Below are 26,053 nucleotides of genomic sequence, written 5' to 3' on the forward strand. Positions count from 1 at the left end.
CTGCAGGTGCATGATGCGACGATTGAATCCTCATGGTCTTGTTGATGCTGCTATTCGCGCATATAAAGCTAAAGCCCTGTACAAAACAACACCAAAAAAAGACATTCTAATCTTACTGATTAACGATCGACTAATGAGCTTCGTTTGACGTTCAGGAATATAAAAATGAACAAAATGCTGTCAATCTACAATTCTCCACCGTATTTACTATGCTGTGCGCAACTTCAGGTAACTCAAAAACTTGCGTACACGAGCTGAGACCAGACGTGAGATTTGATCGTAGCCACCGCTCACGTCCATATTGATAAATTCCAAGTTTTGCGTTGAAACGACCGTACGCTCAATTTTCTGTCGTACGTTCGTTTCGTAAATGAGGCCCATTATGTATTGTCAATGGGAAATCCTGGTTAGGGATGGGAGCCGTGGACACCTGCTTCCTTACCCCTTATTGCACTGAATTTCTGAACATGCAAAATAAATAAAAAATTCATAAAAGCTGACAAAAGTCTTCTCTACACCTTCATACACACACACATATATTTTTTTATGTACAGTTCATGTTATTTTAAATAAGATTACTAAAGCAAATAATCTTGCCGCCTTCTCACACCGTGTGACCATGTGTCAGATAACGAAGTCCTGTCTTCAAATGGTGCTTGATAGAGTCACCCACACCTTATTGGACTGTTCTTTGATACTTTTCAAACATTTTAATTGGTTGCAGTTATTTAAAAAACCATGTACTGAACATGGGGCATAAGAAAAACCACAATGCTATGCTGTAGAGGGTTAAGTTCAGCTTGTAGCACGTCTTCATAATCTCTGCATGGATAAGATCAATTCCTGATTTCAATTCCTGAATGTGCTGTTTCACTGGGAAACCTGTCACATCACAGAAGTAAAATCAGCCGCAAATGCTTTTTCATGAGCCCTTTGTTTCCTGAGATGAGCTTCAGAATTAAGTTTTATATGGTTTCCACAGACCCGTCTCCTGTTCAGCTCATCGTTCAGTTTCTGGAGCAAGCCTCCAAACCGTCTGTGAATGAGCAGAACCAGGTTCAGCCGCCAGCGGACAACCGGAGGAACCGCACACTGAAGCTGATGGCTCTCAAAGCTGCTGCACACCTGACATGGGATTTGAAAGTACTAGAGAAGGGGTGAGTGAAGATAAAGTTTTCCCTTGTTTTCCCTTTGAGGGCAATATACTGATTTCCTGTATTACCTGAAATAAATCTTTTAATTTAATTTTTATTATTAGCAACCACCCAGAATTCCACTTTAACGAGCCACTCAGCAATGTGCTTAAAACACAAATTTAGAACAGCCTCAAAGCAATGCCTGACCATTGTGGCCATCATTTTTGCACAGGCAAACTCCACTTACATTCTCTTAAGAAAATGTAAAAACTGGGTTGGACAATTGGACATCTTAGTCCATCTTTAGACAACATGCAATCCCTCGATCGTCCACATTTGATCATTTCACTTCTCGTTTAAACTGTCCTCTTTGTCTTTCTGTTTGATTCACAGTTTGACCATCCCTGTGCTTAATATGTTACTGAATGAGCTTCTGTGTGTCAGTCGTGTTCCTCCTGGAGTTAAGCATGTAGATCTGGATTTGTCCACCTTGCCGCCCACCACAGCCATGGCCGTGCTCGTCTACAACAGATGGTCAGTGTGACAGTTTAACTGTGTGTCATAGCTAATGCAGGCTCAGGTAAAACTTTGTAAGATCTGGGGCTGCGACTCATTTCGAAGGTCCTCTGGAAGAGATTGCACACATCATTGAGGCTGCCTCGTTTCAGAAAATTTACCATTTCGTTCCAAAGTTAGAAAGAAATGACAGTATATTATGCCTCATGAGGAATTACAGTCAGTTTTGCAATGATTTCTTCTCTGAAATGAGACCTGCTCTGTGGTGTATGCAGGTTGCAAATGCAACCTGGAGGGCACAGCCTTGGAAATGAGAGCCTTTTGAACTAATTGGTTGAATTAATTACTCACTCATGAAAGCAGGGGTGTCCAAACTCGGTCCTGGAGGGCCTGTGTCCTGCAGAGTTTAGCTCCAAACCTAATCAAACACACCTGAACCAGCTAATCAAGCTCTTACTAGGCATACTAGAAACATCCAGTCAGGTGTGTTGAAACAAGATGTAACTAAACTCAAGGACCGAGTTTGGACACCCCTGCAATAAAACAATGACTTGCTGCCATCTACTGGTGGTTTTAGTTTTATATTGAGAGTATCATTTATTTTTTAAATTTTTTAATCATTTCATATTTCAATATTAATTTCAAAATAAAAAACAATGAATAGTAATGACTTTAACTGATTTTTGGGTTATTTTTTATTTATTGTTTTGTTTATTTCTCAGCCAAAATTGTTGTGTGATTAATTTGCAATTAATTAAATGGCACATCATATTGTACCTTGGGGCTGTTGAATGCTTGATTCTGAATCTGGTTGACAAACCAAAACCACCAAAGATATTGACCAAGCAAACAAACATGAATAATAGGATAAATACTTAATGCATATGTAATTCTCTCTCTCTCTGTGACCCTGGACCACAAGACCAGTCATAAGGGTACATGTTTTGAAATTGAGATTTATACATCACCTGAAAGCTGAATAAATAAGCTTTCCATTGATGAATGGTTTGTTAGGATAGGACAATATTTGGTCGAGATACAACTATTTGAAAATCTGGAATCTGAGGGTGCAAAAAAATCCAAATACTGAGAAATCATCTTTAAAGTTGTCCAAATGAAGTTCTTAGCAATGCATATTACGAATCAAAAATTAAGTTTTGATATATTTGCAGTAGGAAATTTACAAAATATCTTCATGGAACATGATCTTTGTTTAATATCCTAATGATTTTTGGCATAAAAAAAAATTGATAATTTAGACCCATACAATGTTTTTTAGGCTATTGCTACAAATATACCCCAGCGAATTAAGACTGGTTTTAACCAGGGTCACATAAATATACATACATACATATATATATATATATATATATATATACAGTGGAGAAAAAAAGTATTTAGTCAGCCACCAATTGTGCAAGTTCTCCCACTTAAAAAGATGAGAGAGGCCTGTAATTTTCATCATAGGTATACCTCAACTATGAGAGACAAAATCTGCTCTAGCTTTGGGTTGTAAAAGGAGATTTTCACACAATATTGGATTACTAATTCAAAAGAAGTGCGTAGTGCAACAGAATAACAGCAGAAGAAGCAGTGAGGCGTAATACAAGCCACAACTTCTTTCCTTCATGTTGATTTCAAGTATGAAGGATTGATGTGTTTTATTGTTTAACTTTCATCAATGTCTGATGTCACGCTTTAAAATGCCATTTTCATTCTCAAGGAAAGCTCATCGTAGCCCTGTCACTTGTTTAACGCTGTACTCCTCAGCTCAGAGTTTTCTACTAACATTGGAAATATAATTGTCAAAGCACAGATTTCTATCAGACATAAGGTTCCTAACCGTAGAAGTCTGTGTAACAGTCAAAAACATTGTTTTATTGTGTTATGTTCAGAGGTTTTCAGGCTAACTAATACCTAACTAATACATTCCTCTGTTTTGTCAGAATTCAGACGTAGGAAATTACTAGCTATCCAGTCTTTGATATTACTAATACATCTGCTAACTTAGACAATTGAGATATTTCTTTAGGGCTGGAGGAGCTGAGTATCTTCTGTGTAACAGTGGAAACTAACGCCATGGTCCCTGACAACCTCTCCCAAGTAAAACATATACAAAGAATAGTAGAGGACCTAATACTGAACCCTGTGGTACTCCATCCTACATCCCACAATTAACACAAACAAACTGGTAGCAATTGGATAGGTAGGTGTGCAGCTGTGGTCAGATGATACAAGCAAGTCATTTGTAACTCTGAAAAATGCAGTCTCTGTGTTATGATGGGATCTAAATCCTGACTGAAACTCTCTACAGTTACTGGTTCTGCAGAAATGAACAGTTGGTTGGGGCAAGATTGCTCTATAATTTAACCGTTCTCATGAGACAAGTTGGAGCTTTTTGATAAGGGTTTGATAACTGCCAGCTTGAAAGTTATTTGGATATGTCATCAAACGGTTATCCAGTTTTTTGTTTTTGGAGTATGTTAAACCCATTAGCATAGAGCATATTTTATACGCCACCCTGGCACTCTCTATCATAGCATACTGTTTAAGAAATATTTCTGGTTGGTTCAAGTCAAGTCAAGTCACCTTTATTTGTATAGTGCTTTATACAATGCTGATTGTGTCAAAGCAGCTTTACAGAGTCAAACAGGAAAATAGTTTGTCAATAATGTAAGAAGACAATAACAGTCATTTTCCAGCTAAAGTCAGTTCATCGATGATACAGTGATGTCATCATCCAGTTCAGCTCTCTTCCAATAGTGTCTGTGCAATCAGTCAAGCGTCCCCAACTAAGCAAGCCAAAGGTGACAGTGGCAAGGAACCAAAACTCCATCGGTGACAGAAATGGAGAAAAAACCTGGGGAGAAACCAGGCTCAGTCAGGGGGGCCAGTTCTCCTCTGAACAGACGAAACCAGCATGGTGTGGTTTAATTCCAGGCTGCAACACAGGTCAGATTGTGCAGAGGACTCGTCTGGTTCCCGTGGTCTTGTGCTGATGGTTGTCGACGTGATGAGGTCTTCGCAGGGGATCTGTCTCTGGGGTGCATCTAGTTGACGTGGTCTCCGCTGACATTCAGGGCTGTAGAGGTCATCTCTAGGTGCTGATCCACCATCTGGTCTGGATATTGTCTGGATCCGTATGGTTACGGGTAACATCGGATTAAGAATGAAGAAGACTAATATTAGAGTAGATGCCATTCTTCTTACGATGTAGCGAGTACATCAGGTGTTATGAGAAGTGTTCCCGGTTCCGGTTGACTTAATTAATGCAGCCTAACAATCCTTTAAAGGATTTGAATTATAGAAATGCGATGGTGTATTATGTGTATGCCAGGTTAAAGAGATGGGTCTTTAATCTAGATTTAAACTGACAGAGTGATAGAAAGATTGCTATCAAATAGCACACATAGGTTCCTAACTGATGACGAGGAATTAACAGAGCAGCCATCAAGTGTTAGACAGTGTTCTAGGTTATTACATGCAGAGGTTTTAGGTCCAATAATTACAACCTCAGTGAAAAGGGGTCAGTGAAATAGGAAACTGAGAGCTGTTGATAGGTCACTCCAGGGAGAGAAAGATTTATGTTGTCTGCGTGTACACACTTGTGTGAGTGATCTAGTAGCCGAGGCAGTGTGAGAGAATAAATTCTCTTCTTCTGAGTCTTCTCTTAGATATGTCATAACAGACGTCACAGTTACGTCACTTGCAGCTGCGCGCGCATTGTGCTGGCAGAAAACACTGGGAACAAGTGGACGGAAACGGGTAAAATCCATGGAATAAGACAAAAAATGTGTTTTTGTGACTTTGCATGTCAGAATCAGAATGCAAATCATTTTTATAGAATACAGTCATCAAAGACACCATTTGAAGCTAAACGCAGACGTTTAAACGGACAGACTATGGATGAAACCTGCTATAATTACCCTACTTTTAAAGCATAAATTTGATTTAAACAATATTCATATATGCAGTTCATAAGGGACATATTGTATTAGCCCTACAGTTACAGCAAGAAATACTATTTAAACCTATAATGTTTTACATAACATTGACCTATTTTATCTCACAATTCTGACTTTTATATCTCCTAGTTCAGACTTTATTACTCAATTTAACTCAACAATTGCTAGTTTGCCCATTCTGAGGGAATAAAAGCCAGAGTGTGGGATATAAACTCATGATTCTGAGCCGAGGGGAGGAAAAAAAAAGAAAAAAGAATGACGAGCTGATTTATTTTTTTTCAGAATTGTGAGGTATAATCACGGAATTGCGAGAACTGAAAAGTCAGAATTTTGAAATATAAACTCAAAATTACCTATTTTATTCTTTTATTCCATAGACTGCTACATTTTCTGCCACCAGATAGACAAAAAGCTTCACTGTTTGCAAACACCGGAATTGGTCTACTGGTTTTTTAGGAGCCAAGCGCCGAAGGTTTTCTTATCATTCTTCCTCCTCCTGCTCTTGAGTTTATGGCAGCTCATAGAACCGCTTGCGGGAAAGTTGTGAAATTTGGCACACTGATAGAGGACAGTCTCATCATTAACCACAGCCAGTTTGAAACTCTCTAGCGCCACCACTTGTCCAAAGTTTCACTCGTGTTTATGCTAATAACTTATGAACCGTGAGGTCTAGAAGGAAAATTATTTTCCAAAATTTTAAATTCTACAGGTCAAGATTTTTCACAATTTTTAACAGTTCAAAAAACATACTTTTAAGAACTCGTCTTAGACGGTTCATCCACGCAAACTAATTCCGACGACAAGCTTGCCAAATCAGACATGAGGCTTTGCCGTATTCAGACCAAACTTGGTGTGTTATGATAACCATGCCCTGAGGCTACATGCTGCAGCGCCACCTAGTGGTTAGGAGATAAGAAAAATGCCTATTTTTGCTTATAATTTCTGAATGCTTTGACCAAAAATCACAAGTCAATTTAGATTATATTAGATTATAGAGCAACATACTGAGTGGAATGATACCCAATTTTCCCATGTCGGCCATTTTTAATTTTGTCATAAAATGCTATATTTTATTTTATTTTAAAAATTGCTATATTTACGCGTTGGCGTACCATTACGAAACTCGGTACGTGTCTTCGGGACCATGGCCTGACAGTACTCAAAGTTTCAGGGCAGTGAAATTAATTGAAATTTCAAAAAAATGCTAATAGCTTTTGAAGATTTTTGTCTATTGTCATGAGACTGGTCTTGATAGATTCCGTGGATCATACCAAGAACACGGATACCATTTTTGCCATATTGAAAAACAAGACAAAAATACAGAGGAAGATACAAATTTTTGCAATGCATGCAACATTTAATGCAGTCAATCTAAGACTCTTTTTAAGGCTTACTTTGAGAAAGGGTGAATTAAGACTTTTTAAGACTGTATGTTCACACCGCTGTCATAATAACAGGCTTTTACGGCAGAGAGTTTAAACAGAATTATATTAGAAATATAATTGCATCATTAGCAATGTGTTTCTGGGTCACATGTCTTTTTCTTTTATCGTGAGTAATGCTCAGTATTTTGACAGAAACATTCAGAGCCTTTTAACTCTTTCAAGGAGTTCAGTTTATACAGTGTTGAATATTATACATGAAAATAAACTGGATTTAAGAGTTTGTCGTTGATTTCAATCTTTAATATTAAAGTAACGTGTGACTTGACCGGGCTTCCAGCTCAGTTTACAGCATTATCTGAGAGAGACTTAAGACATGCAATACGTTCAATATCAAATATCCAGTCAAATGCTCATGTTGATGTGAAATCAGAGAGCGTGGGTTGTTTTACATGTGCATAAGAAATCCTAAATGTGATTTTAAAAACGTGCAAAACAAAATTGCATGCAGTTCCTCAAACGCAGCTCTAGTTTTGAGTGCATGCACTCCCAGATATGAACACACAAATCTCTCATGAAGAAGAACTGATTTTACCTGATAGATGCGTTTATATTCGTCCACCGTGATCTCACGAAACTGTCTCCAGAGCGCCAGGGCCTGATCTTCACTCCGCTCCAGACGTCTGAAGAACTCTGCAGCGGCCGAACGCACGCTCTCATCACGCTCGGCCTCGCGGTTCACCTGAACATACACCTGCAGCCCACAGCGGCAAAACAAACAGATCTGAGTGCATGCTAGTCCCAATGCAACTACATCCGGCCTGGGCCAGTGCCAACGAAACACAAGAGCGGACCTCAAACAGGTGCTCCAGCGGCTGCGTCCTCAGCTTCTCCTGAGAGCCGAAGCGTTCAAAGCCTGCGCCCAGCAGTCCTGCAAACACCAGCCAGCTTCAGCAACCTTCATCAAACACACCTTTTTCAGGAGTATATGCAAGTCATATGCAACTTACTGACTTCTCTAGGTTAATAATGGCAACGGATAACTTACCAAACTGCATTCCCCAGTCGCCCAAATAATTGACTCGAATAACCTCTTTCCCCAAAGCCTTCTTTAGGTTGGCAATGAAGTTTCCTACAAAAGAAACAGAGCTAACTATTCAAGCCGAGAATATGTTTTGCGAACAACTGTTTTATTAAAATCATCCGTTCAATACAAACACAGCAAATGATTAACCTAAGAATGTCCTGTTCATATGGGATGATATTAGACTCAAAATGATTAATAGATGCACGCACAATTATCCATGCACTGCATAAATGTTATGCATGTATCTTACTAACCACAAAAAAAAAAAACTTTCAGTTTGAGTCTGTGGAATTCAGGATTAAATGATTGTGCAGCGATTTGTACAAATACTTGAGTCTAATATCATCCCATATGTTCACAAGCACTCTCTCTACTGGTGACAGAGGGAACTAGTTTAACAGGAATGCATTGCATCTTACCAATTATAGTGGAGCGCAGATGACCGGCGTGAAACTTCTTAGCGATGTTTGGAGAACTATAAGCAAAGAGAGTTCAAACATCAGAACATGCTGTACTCTAACGGGTCCACTATTCACAGTTTTTACATGACAAATCAAGGCTTTCCTTCACTGCACCACAGCTATTTATACCGGGATTACACTACCGACGGAGGTATCAAAACATCAAATTCATATACATTATAAACAAATATTTACAGTTGCAATCAAAATTATTCAACCAGTTCAACCAAGACCATTCAAAAAAGGCATCAGTATTTATTAACACATTTGAGTGATTCTGAGAACGTAGAGTTGGTGAAAAAATTTAATTAAATAAAAAGAATCAATTCAGACTTTGATCCCGAGTTATGAAGCGTGTGCACATGAAAGTGTGACATCAGCAACGAACAGCCAATCACATGCCTTGAAACTCTGATTCACTTCTCATGAGAGAGTCGGTGCGATTCACTACCAAAGATTAAAAGACTGAACAATATGAAGAATTTAAACACATTTACACAGCAAGATTATACGAGCTATCCATGAAAGACGGCAACTAAACCAAAACATCTTGCCATATCAGTGCAAGTGAAACTTATGATGTTAGTTTATATAGTTGATCACATATACATATATATATATATAACTCTGGAGCACAAAACCAGTCATAAGGGTCAGTTTTTTAAAAATTTAGACTATTTGAAAATCTGGAATCTGAGGGTGCAAAAAAATCTAAATATAGAGAAAATCATCTTTAAAGTTGTTCAAATGAAGTTCTTAGCAATGCATATTACTAATCAAACATTAAGCTCTTCTAAATCTTGGATGGCCTGAGGGTGAGGATATTTCCAGGAAATGGTCATTTTTGGGTTCATTCTTTCTTTAAAAGTGAACTATAATTGATATCTGGCAGGTGCATTACGATTTAGGAGGCATTTACTTTCAGCAAGGCTGTTCTGACCCTTCAGTGTATGAGAAAGCCAGAGAACACTTCAGAATGGCACGAGAACTGCTCACAAAGGTGAGACATTATCAAATTAAAGGAAAACTATGCCCAAAAAAGTACATGCTGTCATTATTTACTCACCTTCATGACACAACTGAAATGCTGTCTTGACCAATCAAGCATCCAGGACTGTAGTAATCTGTTGAGATAATCCACGTGCATTTCTGAATCATGACATGCTCTTTTGTTGTTGTGTCTGATGGCAGCTGGATTCCTCTGCATCTTTCTGTTGTGTGGATGAGCAGCGGTTGGCTGGATACTGGAGCGCCTGTAAAACTCTGACCGGAGCCTCAGACCCCAGCGAGAGCCAGCACACCCCATACGGCCAGATCAGCTGCTTCATGAGGAACCACGATTATGGGGTCAGCAAGGACTCTCTCACTGCACTGTGCTACCATTAAAATATTGTATACTCTTTAGATTTGAGACTTTAGTCTTTGCAACTTTACAGATCTTCTTTATGCACCAAGAGCTTGTAACACTCCAAAGAGAAAGGAAAAATTGAAATCGTATCATATGACACCTTTAAGTATTTTTCATTGTAAAGTGCTTTTCAAAATACGTACTGTTTTAAAGCAGCTTTACACACACTGATTGTAGAGATGCCCCTTGCATCAAAGAGCAACATCATGAGGTATGAATTATGAATTAATTAAAAGTCTAACCAAAGTCTACTGGATTTTTTATTAGTCCATCAAACATATATTTAAATCATGAATGTATAAATTAGTTTTTTAGTATCAGAAACAAACAATCTTAGTGTAGCAACAAGTCTTTTCTACTAACATTGGAAATATAATTGTCAAAGCACAGATTTCTATCAGACATAAGGTTCCTAACCGTAGAAGTCTGTGTAACAGTCAAAAACATTGTTTTATTGTGTTATGTTCAGAGGTTTTCAGGCTAACTAATACCTAACTAATACATTCCTCTGTTTTGTCAGAATTCAGACGTAGGAAATTACTAGCTATCCAGTCTTTGATATTACTAATACATCTGCTAACTTAGACAATTGAGATATTTCTTTAGGGCTGGAGGAGCTGAGTATCTTCTGTGTAACAGTGGAAACTAACGCCATGGTCCCTGACAACCTCTCCCAAGTAAAACATATACAAAGAATAGTAGAGGACCTAATACTGAACCCTGTGGTACTCCATCCTACATCCCACAATTAACACAAACAAACTGGTAGCAATTGGATAGGTAGGTGTGCAGCTGTGGTCAGATGATACAAGCAAGTCATTTGTAACTCTGAAAAATGCAGTCTCTGTGTTATGATGGGATCTAAATCCTGACTGAAACTCTCTACAGTTACTGGTTCTGCAGAAATGAACAGTTGGTTGGGGCAAGATTGCTCTATAATTTAACCGTTCTCATGAGACAAGTTGGAGCTTTTTGATAAGGGTTTGATAACTGCCAGCTTGAAAGTTATTTGGATATGTCATCAAACGGTTATCCAGTTTTTTGTTTTTGGAGTATGTTAAACCCATTAGCATAGAGCATATTTTATACGCCACCCTGGCACTCTCTATCATAGCATACTGTTTAAGAAATATTTCTGGTTGGTTCAAGTCAAGTCAAGTCACCTTTATTTGTATAGTGCTTTATACAATGCTGATTGTGTCAAAGCAGCTTTACAGAGTCAAACAGGAAAATAGTTTGTCAATAATGTAAGAAGACAATAACAGTCATTTTCCAGCTAAAGTCAGTTCATCGATGATACAGTGATGTCATCATCCAGTTCAGCTCTCTTCCAATAGTGTCTGTGCAATCAGTCAAGCGTCCCCAACTAAGCAAGCCAAAGGTGACAGTGGCAAGGAACCAAAACTCCATCGGTGACAGAAATGGAGAAAAAACCTGGGGAGAAACCAGGCTCAGTCAGGGGGGCCAGTTCTCCTCTGAACAGACGAAACCAGCATGGTGTGGTTTAATTCCAGGCTGCAACACAGGTCAGATTGTGCAGAGGACTCGTCTGGTTCCCGTGGTCTTGTGCTGATGGTTGTCGACGTGATGAGGTCTTCGCAGGGGATCTGTCTCTGGGGTGCATCTAGTTGACGTGGTCTCCGCTGACATTCAGGGCTGTAGAGGTCATCTCTAGGTGCTGATCCACCATCTGGTCTGGATATTGTCTGGATCCGTATGGTTACGGGTAACATCGGATTAAGAATGAAGAAGACTAATATTAGAGTAGATGCCATTCTTCTTACGATGTAGCGGGTACATCAGGTGTTATGAGAAGTGTTCCCGGTTCCGGTTGACTTAATTAATGCAGCCTAACAATCCTTTAAAGGATTTGAATTATAGAAATGCGATGGTGTATTATGTGTATGCCAGGTTAAAGAGATGGGTCTTTAATCTAGATTTAAACTGACAGAGTGTGTCTGCCTCACGAACAACACTAGGTAAATTGTTCCAGAGTTTGGGCGCTAAATAGGAAAATTATCTAGCACTTGCAGTTGATTTTTGATATTCTAGGTATTATCAAATTACCAGAGTTTTGAAATCGCAGCAGACGTGGAGGACTATAATGCAATATGAGCTCGCTCAAGTACTGAGGAGCTAAACCATTCAGGGCTTTATGAGTAATTAACAAGATTTTAAAATCTATACGATGTTCAATAAGGAGCCAGTGCAGAGTTGACAGAACCGGGCTAATATGGTCGTACTTCCTGGTTCTAGCTGCTGCATTTTGGACAAGCTGGAGTTTGTTTATTAAGCGCACAGAGCATCCACCCAATAAAGCGTTACAATAATCTAACCTTAAGGTCATGAACACATGAATTAACGTTTCTGCATTTGGTGAGTGGTAAAGTCACTGTAGAGACATAAATCTACATAATTGATTTTTGGTTCATCCTATAACAGTTGTAGACCTCAGTTATGCGTTCACTGGAGCTTGTCAGGCCTATGCAGTTGGTGAAATGTGAATTTGTATAACAGTAACCTTTACTGTCTGTTTTTTGTCTTTATGCTGAAGGCATTGATCGAGGCCTTCATCAGAGACAATGTTACATTCATTCTACCCAACAGCTTCAGACATTCAATTCAGCTGGAGCTGTTGCACAAGCTTCAACAAGGGTGAGATGCTGTTTAGATGCTTAATGGACAATTATATGTGTATTCAGGGTTCAAAATGACTCTCTGTACAGCATCTTATACATGCTGTCTTTTACCACAGAAATGTTCAGAGACTCGTTCCTCAGTATAGAATGTGTTTTCCACGGAAGCCCAAAGAGGCGATGGATTATTATTATTTTTCTTTATTTTTTTGCGTGATCACTACATTAGTTGTTTTCTTGTGATCACAGCTTAATTTTCTTGTGACCTCAATGGGCTTGCTTTTTAGCAAGCAAAGGGCAACCATGCAAATCACAGCATTTGACGGTACAATATAAAAAACCTGTGTACTCTTGCGCCCATCCCTTTTTAAGCCAGAACTTAAATACGGAAGATGCAGTTTCTTCTTTAATGGTTCTAACACTGATGAATAGAATAAGTATATACAAACTCGTTTTCCTTATACAAAATTCTTACAGAATTAATGGAATCAAAGTTGTATATTTTTCTTATAAACTTCCTCATAGAATTCCATTAGAAGTGGCTTACTATAATAATTTTTTTCTTTCACAAATAGAGAGGTCAGCCAACATGTGGTTAGTGGCATGCCACACATGCTGTCCATAGATCTCGTTGTATATTCCTTTAATATATGTGTGTCTGTGTGTTTTAAATGACAGGGACAGGGCTCTGGAGGAAGTGTGTCATAAACTGTGTGTGTGTAACGCAGTGAGAGATGCACTGGAGGGTGGTGTCCTCAGTGTGTCCTTCCATCAGCTGCTCCTCAAACCCAGCAAAAACACCATCAGTTTTCTGCTGGAGGTATAAACCCTGCTGCATCACTGAATCATACACATTACACACTATTCTTTTAATAAATGGATCTAAGCTCACATGGTCTTCTGTTGAAATAAAGGGCTGTTTTACTGCTCTCTTTCACATGACTCCAGGTGTGTGCAAGGTCAATGGATAAGGAGCACAGGTCGGAAACATGCAAGAGGAAAATGGCTCTTTTTATCAAGTGAGCACCCTTGCAGTTTTAAGAACTATTTTCACCTTGCCAGACTTTTGACTAATCAGGTTCATACAGTATGTCATTTTCTATTTTTATTTTTTATTTTTTTGCTTTTACGTGCTTTTCAAAGGTGTATTTGTTTGAAGTGAATTCTACCATAATAATATACCGACATGGGTGTGGGGAAATGCTGCAGCAGTTTGCATTAAAAGGAACTCTTAAAAAAAAAAAAAATCGAAATCGTCATCGGATTTTAGATGATGTATAATCTAGGTATAACCTAACTGTTTACCATTTTAAACGTCGTCTTGTATTTGCTATTGTATTTTATTTTAAATTGTATCATTGTGTGAAAATACTACAAATATTCTATGACATATAGCTGTTAATTTGCTTGTTTTCATAGTAGGACCGTTTGTAACAGGCTGGAAGATGTTTCTCTGGCCTTCATGGTGTCTTCTCACAAACTATTCATGGAACTCCTTCAAGATGAGGAGAAGAAGATCCTGATGGAGCAGACGAGGAAGAGCTCAGCCACAGTCAACCTCAGTGCCAAACCTCTGCCCTCATTCTACGATATACCTGGTACATCTGATGGGCAGACGTTTAATCATGACCATATGAAATTCTTAATTTTATCATCTGAAGAGCTGTGCTTGCTGTTGTTTGTGTTTTGTTCTCACCAGCGTCTACCAGTGTGAATATCAGTCAGCTTGAACAGCAGCTTATTCTGTCACTGGATCCTCGACACATCCGACAAATCCTCATTGAGCTGCAGGGGATGGCCGAGCGACCCTTCTGGAGGGTTAACAGTAAGGTCAGGAAAGACCACATGATGTTTTTAAGGCTACTCTTATGCCTCATTTCAGAACATAAAAGGTAGATAATCTAGTCTTCTGTCTTTAATTAGTGCTGATCGAGTAACAAACTGGATCAGTGTTTCTTATACACTATTTTGTTTTGCATCAAATTGAATAAGAGCTTGTGAATTTATTTTAGCGATTTGCAATATCAATTCATGACAAAAAATGCTTGTCACGAAACAGTTAAAATTGATAAAATAATAAATTATAGTTGTTGACATTGACTTCTTTTTTCATTCTTGCAAACTGTATTTCTTTCTTGTAGTGGGAGGTTCCTGTTGACTATGTGAACGTCATACTAGCAATAAAAGACAACTTGACACGAGACCTAGTGTACATCCTTATGGCCAAGGGTCTGCACTGTATCAGTATAAAGGTGTCTATCTGAACAAGACTCACTTCCACAGCATTCAGTATGTTTACATGCACACCAGAAAGACAGCTGTTTAAGACACAGAAGCAATATTCATGTTGATATGCACTATTGTAGTAATGTGCTCTTAAGCCTGTAACACAGTCGACTAGATCAGTGAATAGCTTTCTCTACACCTTTGCGTAATCTGTAAGAATATGCGTTTACAAGCCCACTAAAGATGCATCCTGCTACAGAAACCCAAATGTGTTAAACCGCTTTCACGTAACTGTGTAAGGAAAATGCTGTTCACATTTACATGATTCTGAATGCTGCTTTCGGCAAAAGCCCTGAAATACGCCATTTTGTAAACAACACGGGTGCAGAAGGGGTTAAGGCATGCTTTTTGAGGTGTTAAATAATGGCACAAATACCAGTAAACTGACTACTGTGAACTTTAGTAAATCATCTTGCATAATTCCTCTAAATGCTCTCCTCCCATTAATTTTGTGTCTGAAGGGGAAACTGCTATAAATGCATATGCAGTAAGGTAGGCTGCAAAAATAACTGTCCACAGCTTTTCATAGCTAATGTGTCTTTAGTGCATATTAATACACTGCTGGTCTTTAGTAAATTCTGACTGTAGTTTTTGTGAACGCTGAAAGAGGGTCTGCGCTGGCTGTTAGTAAAGATAGCCCTCGCTATTTTAATAGCATTAAAACGCTGGTTTATTACAAACGCACTATAAGATTAAAAATAAATGAAGTTAGCTGCATCACGTCAAAATGGGTAAAATGTTTGGCACTGCTGTATGGACTCACGTCACGATTCTTCCGATTTCAAATCCAGGTGTTTCAGAAGGCCAGAAAATAATAGATAATATTTTAAACTTCTGAGTTAGTTTTGAGTTCTGAAGCTTGCAGTATGTTTTTATTGTAACCTCTGATATGTGTAAATATCAAGAACATTTTGATTCTCCATTTCATGACCCCTTTAAGTCCAAAAGAAACCAAAGAATACTCAGTTCAAATTAAAGCAATAAGCCCCAAGAAGCCGTGGTTTACAGTGAATTTATAACAGCTAAGGGGCGTTGTTAGGCACGACATGAAGCGGAGTTAGCTGTTATAAATTCACTGTAAACCACGGCTTCACGGCCATTATTGCTTTTATAAAACAGTTATTCCATATATGTAGTAAGGTTTCACAAAATAAAACCGAGCAAATAAAGTGTAATGATATTAATAAAAACACCATTCTTCCACCAAACAATGTAGCTCCTCAGAAACGGTTGTGGTTCCAACAAAGTGGTTGCCGACCAACACACAGAAGTAAACAAAGGTGTATGTTTGTAGAGTAATTTACAACAGCTTCGAACGCGGCTCAGCCAATCAGAATCAAGGACCGGAACTCTCCGTTTTATACAAATAATTTTATCATTTGTATTCATGTGATTCTGGGTGCCACATTTTTGTAATTCATTTTGAAAACCAAGGCAGTTTCATTTAATTTATCTGGGATTTATTTCTGGGAAATATTTCTTAGAAACATTTATTTCTATGAAATTAAATTTTTTGAAGATTACACCGAAGCTTATATTTGTAGTTTCAAATGTCAGTTTTCTTTTAGTTTGTAGTTTGAGCCACTTTTTTTGTCTCTTTGGCTGCTGCAGGATTTTGCACACGCTTGTCAGCTGTTCACGGCATGCCTCGAGCTGGTGACAGAGTTTTCTCCTAAGCTGCGTCAAGTCATGCTCAACGAGCTGCTGTTGATGGAGGTCAGAGGTCACGAGGCAGGCGCTGCCGAAGGCAACATGGAGAGACCTCCACCCGACCTGGTCAGCAGGGTCCGCGGATATCTGGAGATGAGGATACATGGTATTATTATGTCAGCTGTTGCAGACAAATGCTCTCTTAACGTGATCTTTAGCTTAACATGAACCAGAGCAAAGTCTTTCACACTCATTTCTGCGAATGCAATTAAATTGTAAAGAGAAATAAATGAATCTGACCTTAGATCAGATATCTACACATAGTTGTTCATCTAGGCTTTTAAGGCAAGTGAGCATCAGATTTTGGCCTGAAAGGTAATGGCAATTTACTCAGGATGTGATCAACCCAAATTGTGCAGGAAGAGTGAAAGTGTTGACTTTATCCTTTCATAAATTAAGCTCTTTGGGTTTATGTGCTTATTCTAATGAAACCAGATGAAGTGCAATTCACATTTTCGGGTAGGATGCTATAATTCCTTGCAATGTTCTCCACGGCACAGATCTCCCGCTGCGTCAGATTGTCGGGGAGGAGTGTGTGGTGTTCATGCTCAACTGGAGGGAGAACGAGTATCTGACGCTGCAGGTGCCACAGTCACTGGTCAACAGCAACCCGTATATAAAGGTACTCTTCCCACAAACGCTCCTGTGCTTCATTGTCATGAATAAAGTCACAGTCTGAAAATCTTTTCATATTTACACATTTTCTAGTAGGCGCAGACATGTTCTTGTGAGATTTTGTAAGAATTGTTACCTCAGATCATGTCGTCTTGTGTTTTTTTTTGATGCAGCTAGGGCAGCTGATAGCATCTACCTGTAAGGAGCTGCCAGGACCCAAAGAGAGCAGACGCATGGCGAAGGAGCTCTGGGAGGTGGTGGTGCAGATCTGCAGTGTTTCCAGCCAGCACAAGCGCAGCAGTGACGGTCGAGTGAGCCTTCTCAAACTGAGAGAGTCCTCGCTGGGCATCCTGCCCCGGTGAGACACGGGGACCGCTCCAGAGAGAATAACTCTAAAACCTGCCTTAGATGACTTCCAGAGGACAAAAAAACATACAGAGCCTGTTTCAGCGTCTGCAGTATAATATATAAAAACGTGATCACAGCGTGTGTTAAATAACTGTCCATGTCATGTTAATGCATTGTTATATTTTCCTTTGTTGTGGTTTTAGGAGCAAATTCATGACTTTTATGAAAAAACTATGGGTAAGTGTAACATTGCCAAGTACACAGCATTACATAAAAGTATCTTAAAAATAGAGAACTTCCAGTATTAATCTCTAATATAATTTTGGGGGTTTTAGGAGCCACTGGTTTTGACAACACTCATCTCTTTGTTTGTGCGGCTGCACAATATTGTACGGGTATGTGCTATCAATGGAAATTATTTGTTTTTGTTTGTTTTTTTTATTGTAATTGTTTTGATTGCCGTTTTATTATTTTTATGTCATATACTGTAGGATGACTTAAAATTAATTAGTGAAGTATGTACAGTAATACAAATAACAACAGAATAGGTACTATAATGGGAAAATCTTATTTCTGTGGATTGATTGATGTGTTTTTATTTCTATTTCTCAGGATGATATAGTGAATGAAGTGACAGCTGAGCATATCTCCATATGGCCTTCATCTCTGGCCAAGTATGTCACAACTAATGAAATGCCATTAGAAATGCTCCTATGTTTAAAGGGGTGGTTCACTGGGTTTGTTCTAGGTTTGATTGTGTTAAAGGGTTGCAGTCGTTAATATCGCTTATCAGTTTGAGCCCTATTGAGAAGCAGAGGATAATATTGAAGAGGATCGTGCAGAACCTGGCTGCACATGGCTTTTAATGGTAGGCCTATGTTTTTTGTTTGTTGTTGTGTCATACTTTTAGATATGCTGTTATTTGTAAATGCTACTGCTTAAGTTAGCTTTTAATATACAGTTTTATCCTGATTAAAGCTTTAATACAGTACTGCAACTGCACACACGTCTGTTTAACGCTTCACATAACTATGTGAAAATAAGTGTATAATTGTAACAGTTCATTGTTGGAGCTGAGCTGAGAGAGCGATGCAGAGCAGGGGACGCGAGGAACAGTATTAAGAACCGCTGCTTTAGAACGTTGATTTTGAATCTTGTGAATCCATTAGAATCGTTAGAAGACAGAATCGCGATTCATATATGAATAGATTTTTACGTGCACCTCTAGTTTTCTCTTCTTCTCCAAAGCAGCGCTGCATGGCCTCGCCCCCTTTGCTGCCTTTTCCCGAGGGCGGGGTTTATCTGGGTTTGTGATGTCACGAACCCGGAAAGTAACTTGTTGTAGTCCCTACCAGCCGTTTTTGTAGGCATTAAACCGCCAGAATTTTAAAAGACGATATCTCCGTTTGCATTGAACTTTCAGCTTTGTAACTTTGTAACTGCAGATATTGTTTATGCTCAAACAGCAACATTAGACACTATCTAACGTTAAAAACAGTGAAATCGCAATGAACCACCCCTTTAAATCTGTAGATGTAATGATAGTTTGTGATTTATAAGGTTTGTTTTGATGGTCTTGGTGTCAAATGTTCTGATGATGATGATGGTGGTGGTGATGATGGTGGTGATGGAGATGGTGATGGTGGTGGTGATGGAGATGATGATAATGATGGTGATGGAGATGGTGATGGTGGTGGTGATTGTGATGATCATGGAAATGGTGATGATGATGATGGTGGTGGTGATGATGTTGGTGGTGATTGTGATGATGGAGATGGTGGTGGTGGTGATGGAGATGGTGGTGGTGGTGGTGATGGAGATGATGATGATGGTGGTGGTGGTGATGGAGATGATGGCGGTGATGATGATGGTGGTGGTGGTGGTGGTGATAGTGGTGATGGAGATGGTGATGATGTTGGTGGTGGCGATGGAGATGATGATGGTGGTGATGATGATGATGATGATGGTGGTGGTGATGATGATAGTGGTGGTGATGGAGATGATGGTGGTGGTGATGGAGATGATGGTGGTGGTGGTGATGATGATGATTGTGGTGGTGGTGATAGTGGTGGTGATGATGATTGTGATGATCATGGAAATGGTGATGATGATGATGGTGGTGGTGATGATGTTGGTGGTGATTGTGATGATGATGGTGGTGGTGATGGAGATGATGATGGTGGTGGTGGTGATGGAGATGATTGTGATGGTGGTGATGATGATGATTGTGGTGATGATGATGGTGGTGTTGATGCAGTTTACAGTCGGTGGATGTTGAAGCCGTGGTCGTCACGTTGAAGGAATTGGTGAACTATGCTCTCAGCCTCAACCCCAACAATCAGTCGTGGCTCTGCACGCAGGCCGACATTTACTTTGGTAAGTTAAAGCTGTGTATGAATGAAACCCTGCACTCATACTGTAAAGATCCAATACTGAGGGGTCATATGATTCATATAACACTTTAAACAAAACACATTGTTGCACAGCAGCTTTACATAGTTTTGTGTTAACGCTAAATTGTTTATATTTAACAGTTTATTGTATATCGCTTTGTGTATGTGGTTATTTTTGTTAGAGTTTCAAGCTGGGCTAATTAATTTATGCTGTGATATGGAGGATTATGAATCTGTAAGGTTTGGCCTAATTACCATTAGGTCATGTGTATCACTGCCATGGTTAAGTAATGCCTATAAATATCAGGTTTTAAGATTTTAGTCATATCACCCAACCGCAAGCAGTTCAACTTAAAAGTACATTTAAAGTCATGCTAAAATACTTAAATTTACTCAAAGTCTGATGTGACTAAAACTTACAGAAGTATAAAATATTTGCTATGTTTTGTTTTCATCAAAATATTTAACTATTTACAGAGACTGATGCTGAATGTTCATAATTCTTTGAAAATAATGTTTGAATTCCCGAATAAATGTTTTGACATTTAAACAATTAAAAACTCTTGACCAAGTCTGTCAGATGCACAGTATTTCAGAGATGAGTTCAGAGAGATGCATTGATGAGTAATCTTTTAAAACAAAGCATAAAGCATTTTTAAAAAAGCAAAATATAAAAAAAAAAGTTCATGCCGAAAGTTCATTTTTAAAAAATAGGTCCAAATGCTAAAAGAATTATTAATATATAGGCCTGTCACGATAACAACTTTTTGTTGTGCGATATATATATTGCCCCAGAAATAATTGCGATAAGCGATATTATTGTCATTTTAAGACCGTTTTATGCCACTGAATATATAATCATAATGTAACCGCATAATAATGCAAGAAGCCCTTCACACTTTCAAATGACACAAACACTTAATTTAAGAATATTTAGATCATGGAAATCAAGTATTATAAATAAGTAAATATTAGATACCTTAAAAAACATTTTCTAAAAAAAAGTGCAAAGTAACAAGTAGAAAAAGAAAAATGTACAAAGAACTTGTATGGAGATTTGTCCATCAACAGATTTTTCCCTGACCTTCTTTTCTCTGTAAATGAAGGGTGCACACTATTGCTGAAAAACACAATCACTGCTTAGCAGTCAGATGTCCGTATGCACAAAGGCACAGATCCCTAAACTAGGCCATATCTGCAGATGAAACTTTTCTTGTAGAAGCATTTTTTTCTATTTGAACTAGCACCTTATGACTACACCATGCTATGTACGAGAAGCTGCAAAAGACACAAGTGAAATGTCCAAAACATTTTTTTTAAATGTTAGTTTTTTTTTATGTAAATATAATGGACGATATATTGCGTTATTGAGGTAATGTACATATATTGTGCGACAAGTCGATATATTGATTATTGCAACAGACCTATTAATATAGTACTTTTAGATTTTTGCCAGTTTAGAAATACAAAGCATTTAAAAAAACAATAAAACATTTCCCCCTCACAATTTGATGTTTACAGATTTGTATTGAAAAATTAGTCATTCAAAATTACTTTGAAAAACACTTCAGTTAAAGTTTTTACTGATGAAATTCTTTTATTTTTTCTTCTTTTGTTGTTTCAGTGAGCAGCCAGTATTCTGCAGCGATGCATTATTACCTGCAGGCAGGGACCGTGTGCTCCGATTACTTCACTAAACCTGTTCCTCCTGACGTCTACACCGACCAGGTGCTGGAAATCTGCAGAACACTGTTGTGAACGAATAAAGAAAACCCTTTCACTTCTACTTTTGGATTGGTAGTAAAATGCCCTGTAGAGATGTGACTGACACGCTGAATGTTTCTGCAGGTTCTGAAGAGAATGATCAAGTGTTGCTCGCTGTTGAACTGTCACACTCAGGTAACAAACCGCATCGGTGTACTGTCACCAGTCTCATCTCAGAGGATTGCATTGGCTGATACATGATGTCCTTGTGTGCACTCTGCAGGTGGCTGTTCTCTGCCAGTTTCTGAGGGAAGTTGACTACATGACTGCATTCAAAGCTCTACAAGAGCAAAACAGGTGAACTCGCAATGCATCAATACCCGCTTTACAAAATAGTTCAGAAACTTTCTTGTCAGAAAGGAACTTCATTGCATTTTTCTCCATTCCATCAGTCATGACTCTATGGATTCGTTTTATGGCTACATCTGGGACGTTACGATTCTGGAATATCTGACATGTATCCTTTTTAAAGAAGACCCAATCTCAGACCAACACGAGTCCGCTGTTATCAATTAATTTGCAAATGTATTAATAAAAAGATTTGAATAACCCTGTTTTCAGCACATCTGATATTTGCCATCCATTGTTTTACCGTAACTTTTGCCTTTAGACATTCATCATAAACGAGGAGAGGGTGACAAAAGACAAGTTGCGGTAAGCAGATTTATTTATCTGTTGATTCAAGAATCAATTAGGCCATAGTTTCTAAAACATTTATTGTAGATGGTGTAGAAATGCAATCTAACAATATCTACCAATATTTAATTTCAGTGCAGATTCAAAGCAAGATTTGTACAAAAATTGCTTGATTTTCAGATGGCACAATTGGCCATCACAAAGGAATCTAAAGTAGCTCATTACATGAATATGAAGGTAATGATGGTTAATCTCTTTGAACACAGATCAAGGCCATCGGACAGACAGAGTTAAACTCCAGTAACCCAGAGGAAGTCCTGCAGCTTGCAGCGCAAAAAAGGAAGAAGAAATTCCTACAGGCCTTGGCTAAACTCTACTTTTAAATTAATTACAAAAGATTGTTTGTTTCGTTTTTTTAAATGGGAAAAAAAAAAATCAAAAACATTTTTCAAATAAATATGCCTAGGCTAATTCATGTTGTCTCCTATTTTTATAATGTACAATTGTACACAGAGGTGTGTGTGTGTGTGCCTATATATATATATATCTGTATATAACACACACACACACACACACACCAATTTTCACAATTATGTGTCAATAAGGAACAATCAAATGCACAATTGAATGCCTTTGGTAAAGTTGAAATTAGTATATATATATATATATATATATATATATATATATATATATTTAAACATCTTACAATCTATATACAAATGAACAGTATACTTAAATTATGATGTATAATAAAGAACATTGTGCCGACAGGAAATTTGATATTTTCATTAATCACATTTTAAGTCATCATTTGAACCCGAAAAATAAAATTAAATAAAAAAATAAAAAAAACCACACTAGCAATCCTGAGGCCTGCTCTTATTTTTTCTACAAATATTTTTGTACTATAAAGTATAAGAGAACCATAACCCAACACTAGGGAACATAAGTTGTCTGTTCAGAACACAAAACAGCGCAGTTTCTTAAAGCCTATTTTGTTAACTTAAATACCAGTCAAGCCCTGTGCATAGTACATATTACAGTTTTACAACTTATGACCTGAACTTTGAGATGAAGTCTAGAACTAGTGACGGTAAAAATCACAGTACACTGATCCTGCTGTGTGAACACTAGTGTTAGCTGGGTTTCTCAGCGCTGCTGGGAGGTGTTGGTGGGAAGAAGTGCTCCAGGCTTTCTGACTGTTTCTCCTGAGCCTCTTTCTGTAAATGAGAACGACAAAGACTTGAGAACGGTTAAATGCACCTGGCTGAAACAATGCCACTGCAGAACCAAACGAGCACAACATGCTGATGATTCTGTTCCTCTCATACCACCTCTGAACTTCAACATCCATCGACTGCATTGATGTCTATGATTAATATGTGACCCTGGAGCACAAAAGCAGTCGCTGGGGTATATTTGTAGCAATAGCCAAAAAAACATTGTATGGGTCAAAATTATCGATTTTTCTTTTATGCCAAAAATCATTAGGACATTAAGTAAAGATCATGTTCCATGAAGATATTTTGTACATTTCCTACCGTAAATATATCAAAACTTAATTTTTGATTAATAATATGCATTGCTAAGGACTTCATTTGGACAAATTCAAAGGCGATTTTCTCAGTATTTCGATTTTTTTTGCACCCTCAGATTCCAGATTTTCAAATAGTTGTATTCTCGGCCAAATATTGTCCTATCCTAACCTGAAAGCTGAATAAATAAGCTTTCCATTGATGTATAAATCTCAATTTCACAAAATCGACCCTTATGACTGGTTTTGTGGTCCAGGGTCACATATTAGTTAAGCACTAGACCCACCAGCATGCAGAGGTAGTCCCCGTGTGTCTGAATGTTGTGTCTGTCCTCAGACGGCACTTGGCCAAATTCCTTCAGCTGTGCGCTCTTATAACACATCAAGGTCTCCACGAAAGGAGCCATCCAGTTCACACACGTCTCAATGGCCTCCCACTTCAGTCCTGTGTGGAGGACAAACACTTCATCTGATCTACGCTGAGACACATCAACATGTTCAAAACTGCTACTCTTCACACTCTTTTTTAAGTTTAATTCATAGTGAACACTATGCAGTGTTATTTTACACTTATTACATTTCTGTACATTGAATACTACTGTTTATTTGATCTATGCTTGTAATTTGTGTATTTGTTCAAATGAACAGTATACTTAAATTATGATGTATAATAAAGAACATTGTGCCGACAGGAAATTTGATATTTTCATTAATCACATTTTAAGTCATCATTTGAACCCGAAAAATAAAATTAAATAAAAAAATAAAAAAAACCACACTAGCAATCCTGAGGCCTGCTCTTATTTTTTCTACAAATATTTTTGTACTATAAAGTATAAGAGAACCATAACCCAACACTAGGGAACATAAGTTGTCTGTTCAGAACACAAAACAGCACAGTTTCTTAAAGCCTATTTTGTTAACTTAAATAGCAGTCAAGCCCTGTGCATAGTACATATTACAGTTTTACAACTTATGACCTGAACTTTGAGATGAAGTCTAGAACTAGTGACGGTAAAAATCACAGTACACTGATCCTGCTGTGTGAACACTAGTGTTAGCTGGGTTTCTCAGCGCTGCTGGGAGGTGTTGGTGGGAAGAAGTGCTCCAGGCTTTCTGACTGTTTCTCCTGAGCCTCTTTCTGTAAATGAGAACGACAAAGACTTGAGAACGGTTAAATGCACCTGGCTGAAACAATGCCACTGCAGAACCAAACGAGCACAACATGCTGATGATTCTGTTCCTCTCATACCACCTCTGAACTTCAACATCCATTGACTGCATTGATGTCTATGATTAATATGTGACCCTGGAGCACAAAAGCAGTCGCTGGGGTATATTTGTAGCAATAGCCAAAAAAACATTGTATGGGTCAAAATTATCGATTTTTCTTTTATGCCAAAAATCATTAGGACATTAAGTAAAGATCATGTTCCATGAAGATATTTTGTACATTTCCTACCGTAAATATATCAAAACTTAATTTTTGATTAATAATATGCATTGCTAAGGACTTCATTTGGACAAATTCAAAGGCGATTTTCTCAGTATTTCGATTTTTTTTGCACCCTCAGATTCCAGATTTTCAAATAGTTGTATTCTCGGCCAAATATTGTCCTATCCTAACCTGAAAGCTGAATAAATAAGCTTTCCATTGATGTATAAATCTCAATTTCACAAAATCGACCCTTATGACTGGTTTTGTGGTCCAGGGTCACATATTAGTTAAGCACTAGACCCACCAGCATGCAGAGGTAGTCCCCGTGTGTCTGAATGTTGTGTCTGTCCTCAGACGGCACTTGGCCAAATTCCTTCAGCTGTGCGCTCTTATAACACATCAAGGTCTCCACGAAAGGAGCCATCCAGTTCACACACGTCTCAATGGCCTCCCACTTCAGTCCTGTGTGGAGGACAAACACTTCATCTGATCTACGCTGAGACACATCAACATGTTCAAAACTGCTACTCTTCACACTCTTTTTTAAGTTTAATTCATAGTGAACACTATGCAGTGTTATTTTACACTTATTACATTTCTGTACATTGAATACTACTGTTTATTTGATCTATGCTTGTAATTTGTGTATTTGTTCTTTTTTTCTTTCCCTTTTTTTTTTTACTGTCTGTTCACATCATGTTTGTACTTTCTTAGGCTATGGTTTTTGCTGTGTTATAC

General features: G+C 38.1%; 1 protein-coding gene across 1 annotated transcript in view; it reads left to right on the top strand.

Moving 5' to 3' along the window:
• LOC107563206 (integrator complex subunit 8-like) overlaps window positions 1–22,770 on the top strand; it is a 24,169-nt gene extending 1,399 nt beyond the window's left edge. Inside the window, exons 3-25 of the mRNA XM_016248013.1 lie at window positions 983–1,157; window positions 1,530–1,674; window positions 9,440–9,547; window positions 9,739–9,894; window positions 12,510–12,610; window positions 13,270–13,411; window positions 13,540–13,610; window positions 14,014–14,189; window positions 14,291–14,421; window positions 14,733–14,843; window positions 16,489–16,693; window positions 17,088–17,209; window positions 17,376–17,560; window positions 17,754–17,787; window positions 17,886–17,945; window positions 18,163–18,224; window positions 19,808–19,926; window positions 21,568–21,671; window positions 21,792–21,842; window positions 21,931–22,004; window positions 22,100–22,164; window positions 22,318–22,361; window positions 22,610–22,770. Of these exons, the coding sequence (XP_016103499.1) occupies window positions 983–1,157; window positions 1,530–1,674; window positions 9,440–9,547; window positions 9,739–9,894; window positions 12,510–12,610; window positions 13,270–13,411; window positions 13,540–13,610; window positions 14,014–14,189; window positions 14,291–14,421; window positions 14,733–14,843; window positions 16,489–16,693; window positions 17,088–17,209; window positions 17,376–17,560; window positions 17,754–17,787; window positions 17,886–17,945; window positions 18,163–18,224; window positions 19,808–19,926; window positions 21,568–21,671; window positions 21,792–21,842; window positions 21,931–22,004; window positions 22,100–22,164; window positions 22,318–22,361; window positions 22,610–22,726 (2,558 nt within the window). The 3' untranslated portion in view covers window positions 22,727–22,770. The remainder of the gene's footprint in view (window positions 1–982; window positions 1,158–1,529; window positions 1,675–9,439; window positions 9,548–9,738; window positions 9,895–12,509; window positions 12,611–13,269; window positions 13,412–13,539; window positions 13,611–14,013; window positions 14,190–14,290; window positions 14,422–14,732; window positions 14,844–16,488; window positions 16,694–17,087; window positions 17,210–17,375; window positions 17,561–17,753; window positions 17,788–17,885; window positions 17,946–18,162; window positions 18,225–19,807; window positions 19,927–21,567; window positions 21,672–21,791; window positions 21,843–21,930; window positions 22,005–22,099; window positions 22,165–22,317; window positions 22,362–22,609) is intronic.
• The last annotated feature ends 3,283 nt before the right edge of the window (window positions 22,771–26,053 follow it).

Source organism: Sinocyclocheilus grahami, unplaced genomic scaffold (genome assembly GCF_001515645.1).
Source record: "Sinocyclocheilus grahami isolate Dianchi unplaced genomic scaffold, SAMN03320097.WGS_v1.1 scaffold862.1, whole genome shotgun sequence".
NCBI classification, from domain to species: Eukaryota; Metazoa; Chordata; class Actinopteri; order Cypriniformes; family Cyprinidae; genus Sinocyclocheilus; species Sinocyclocheilus grahami.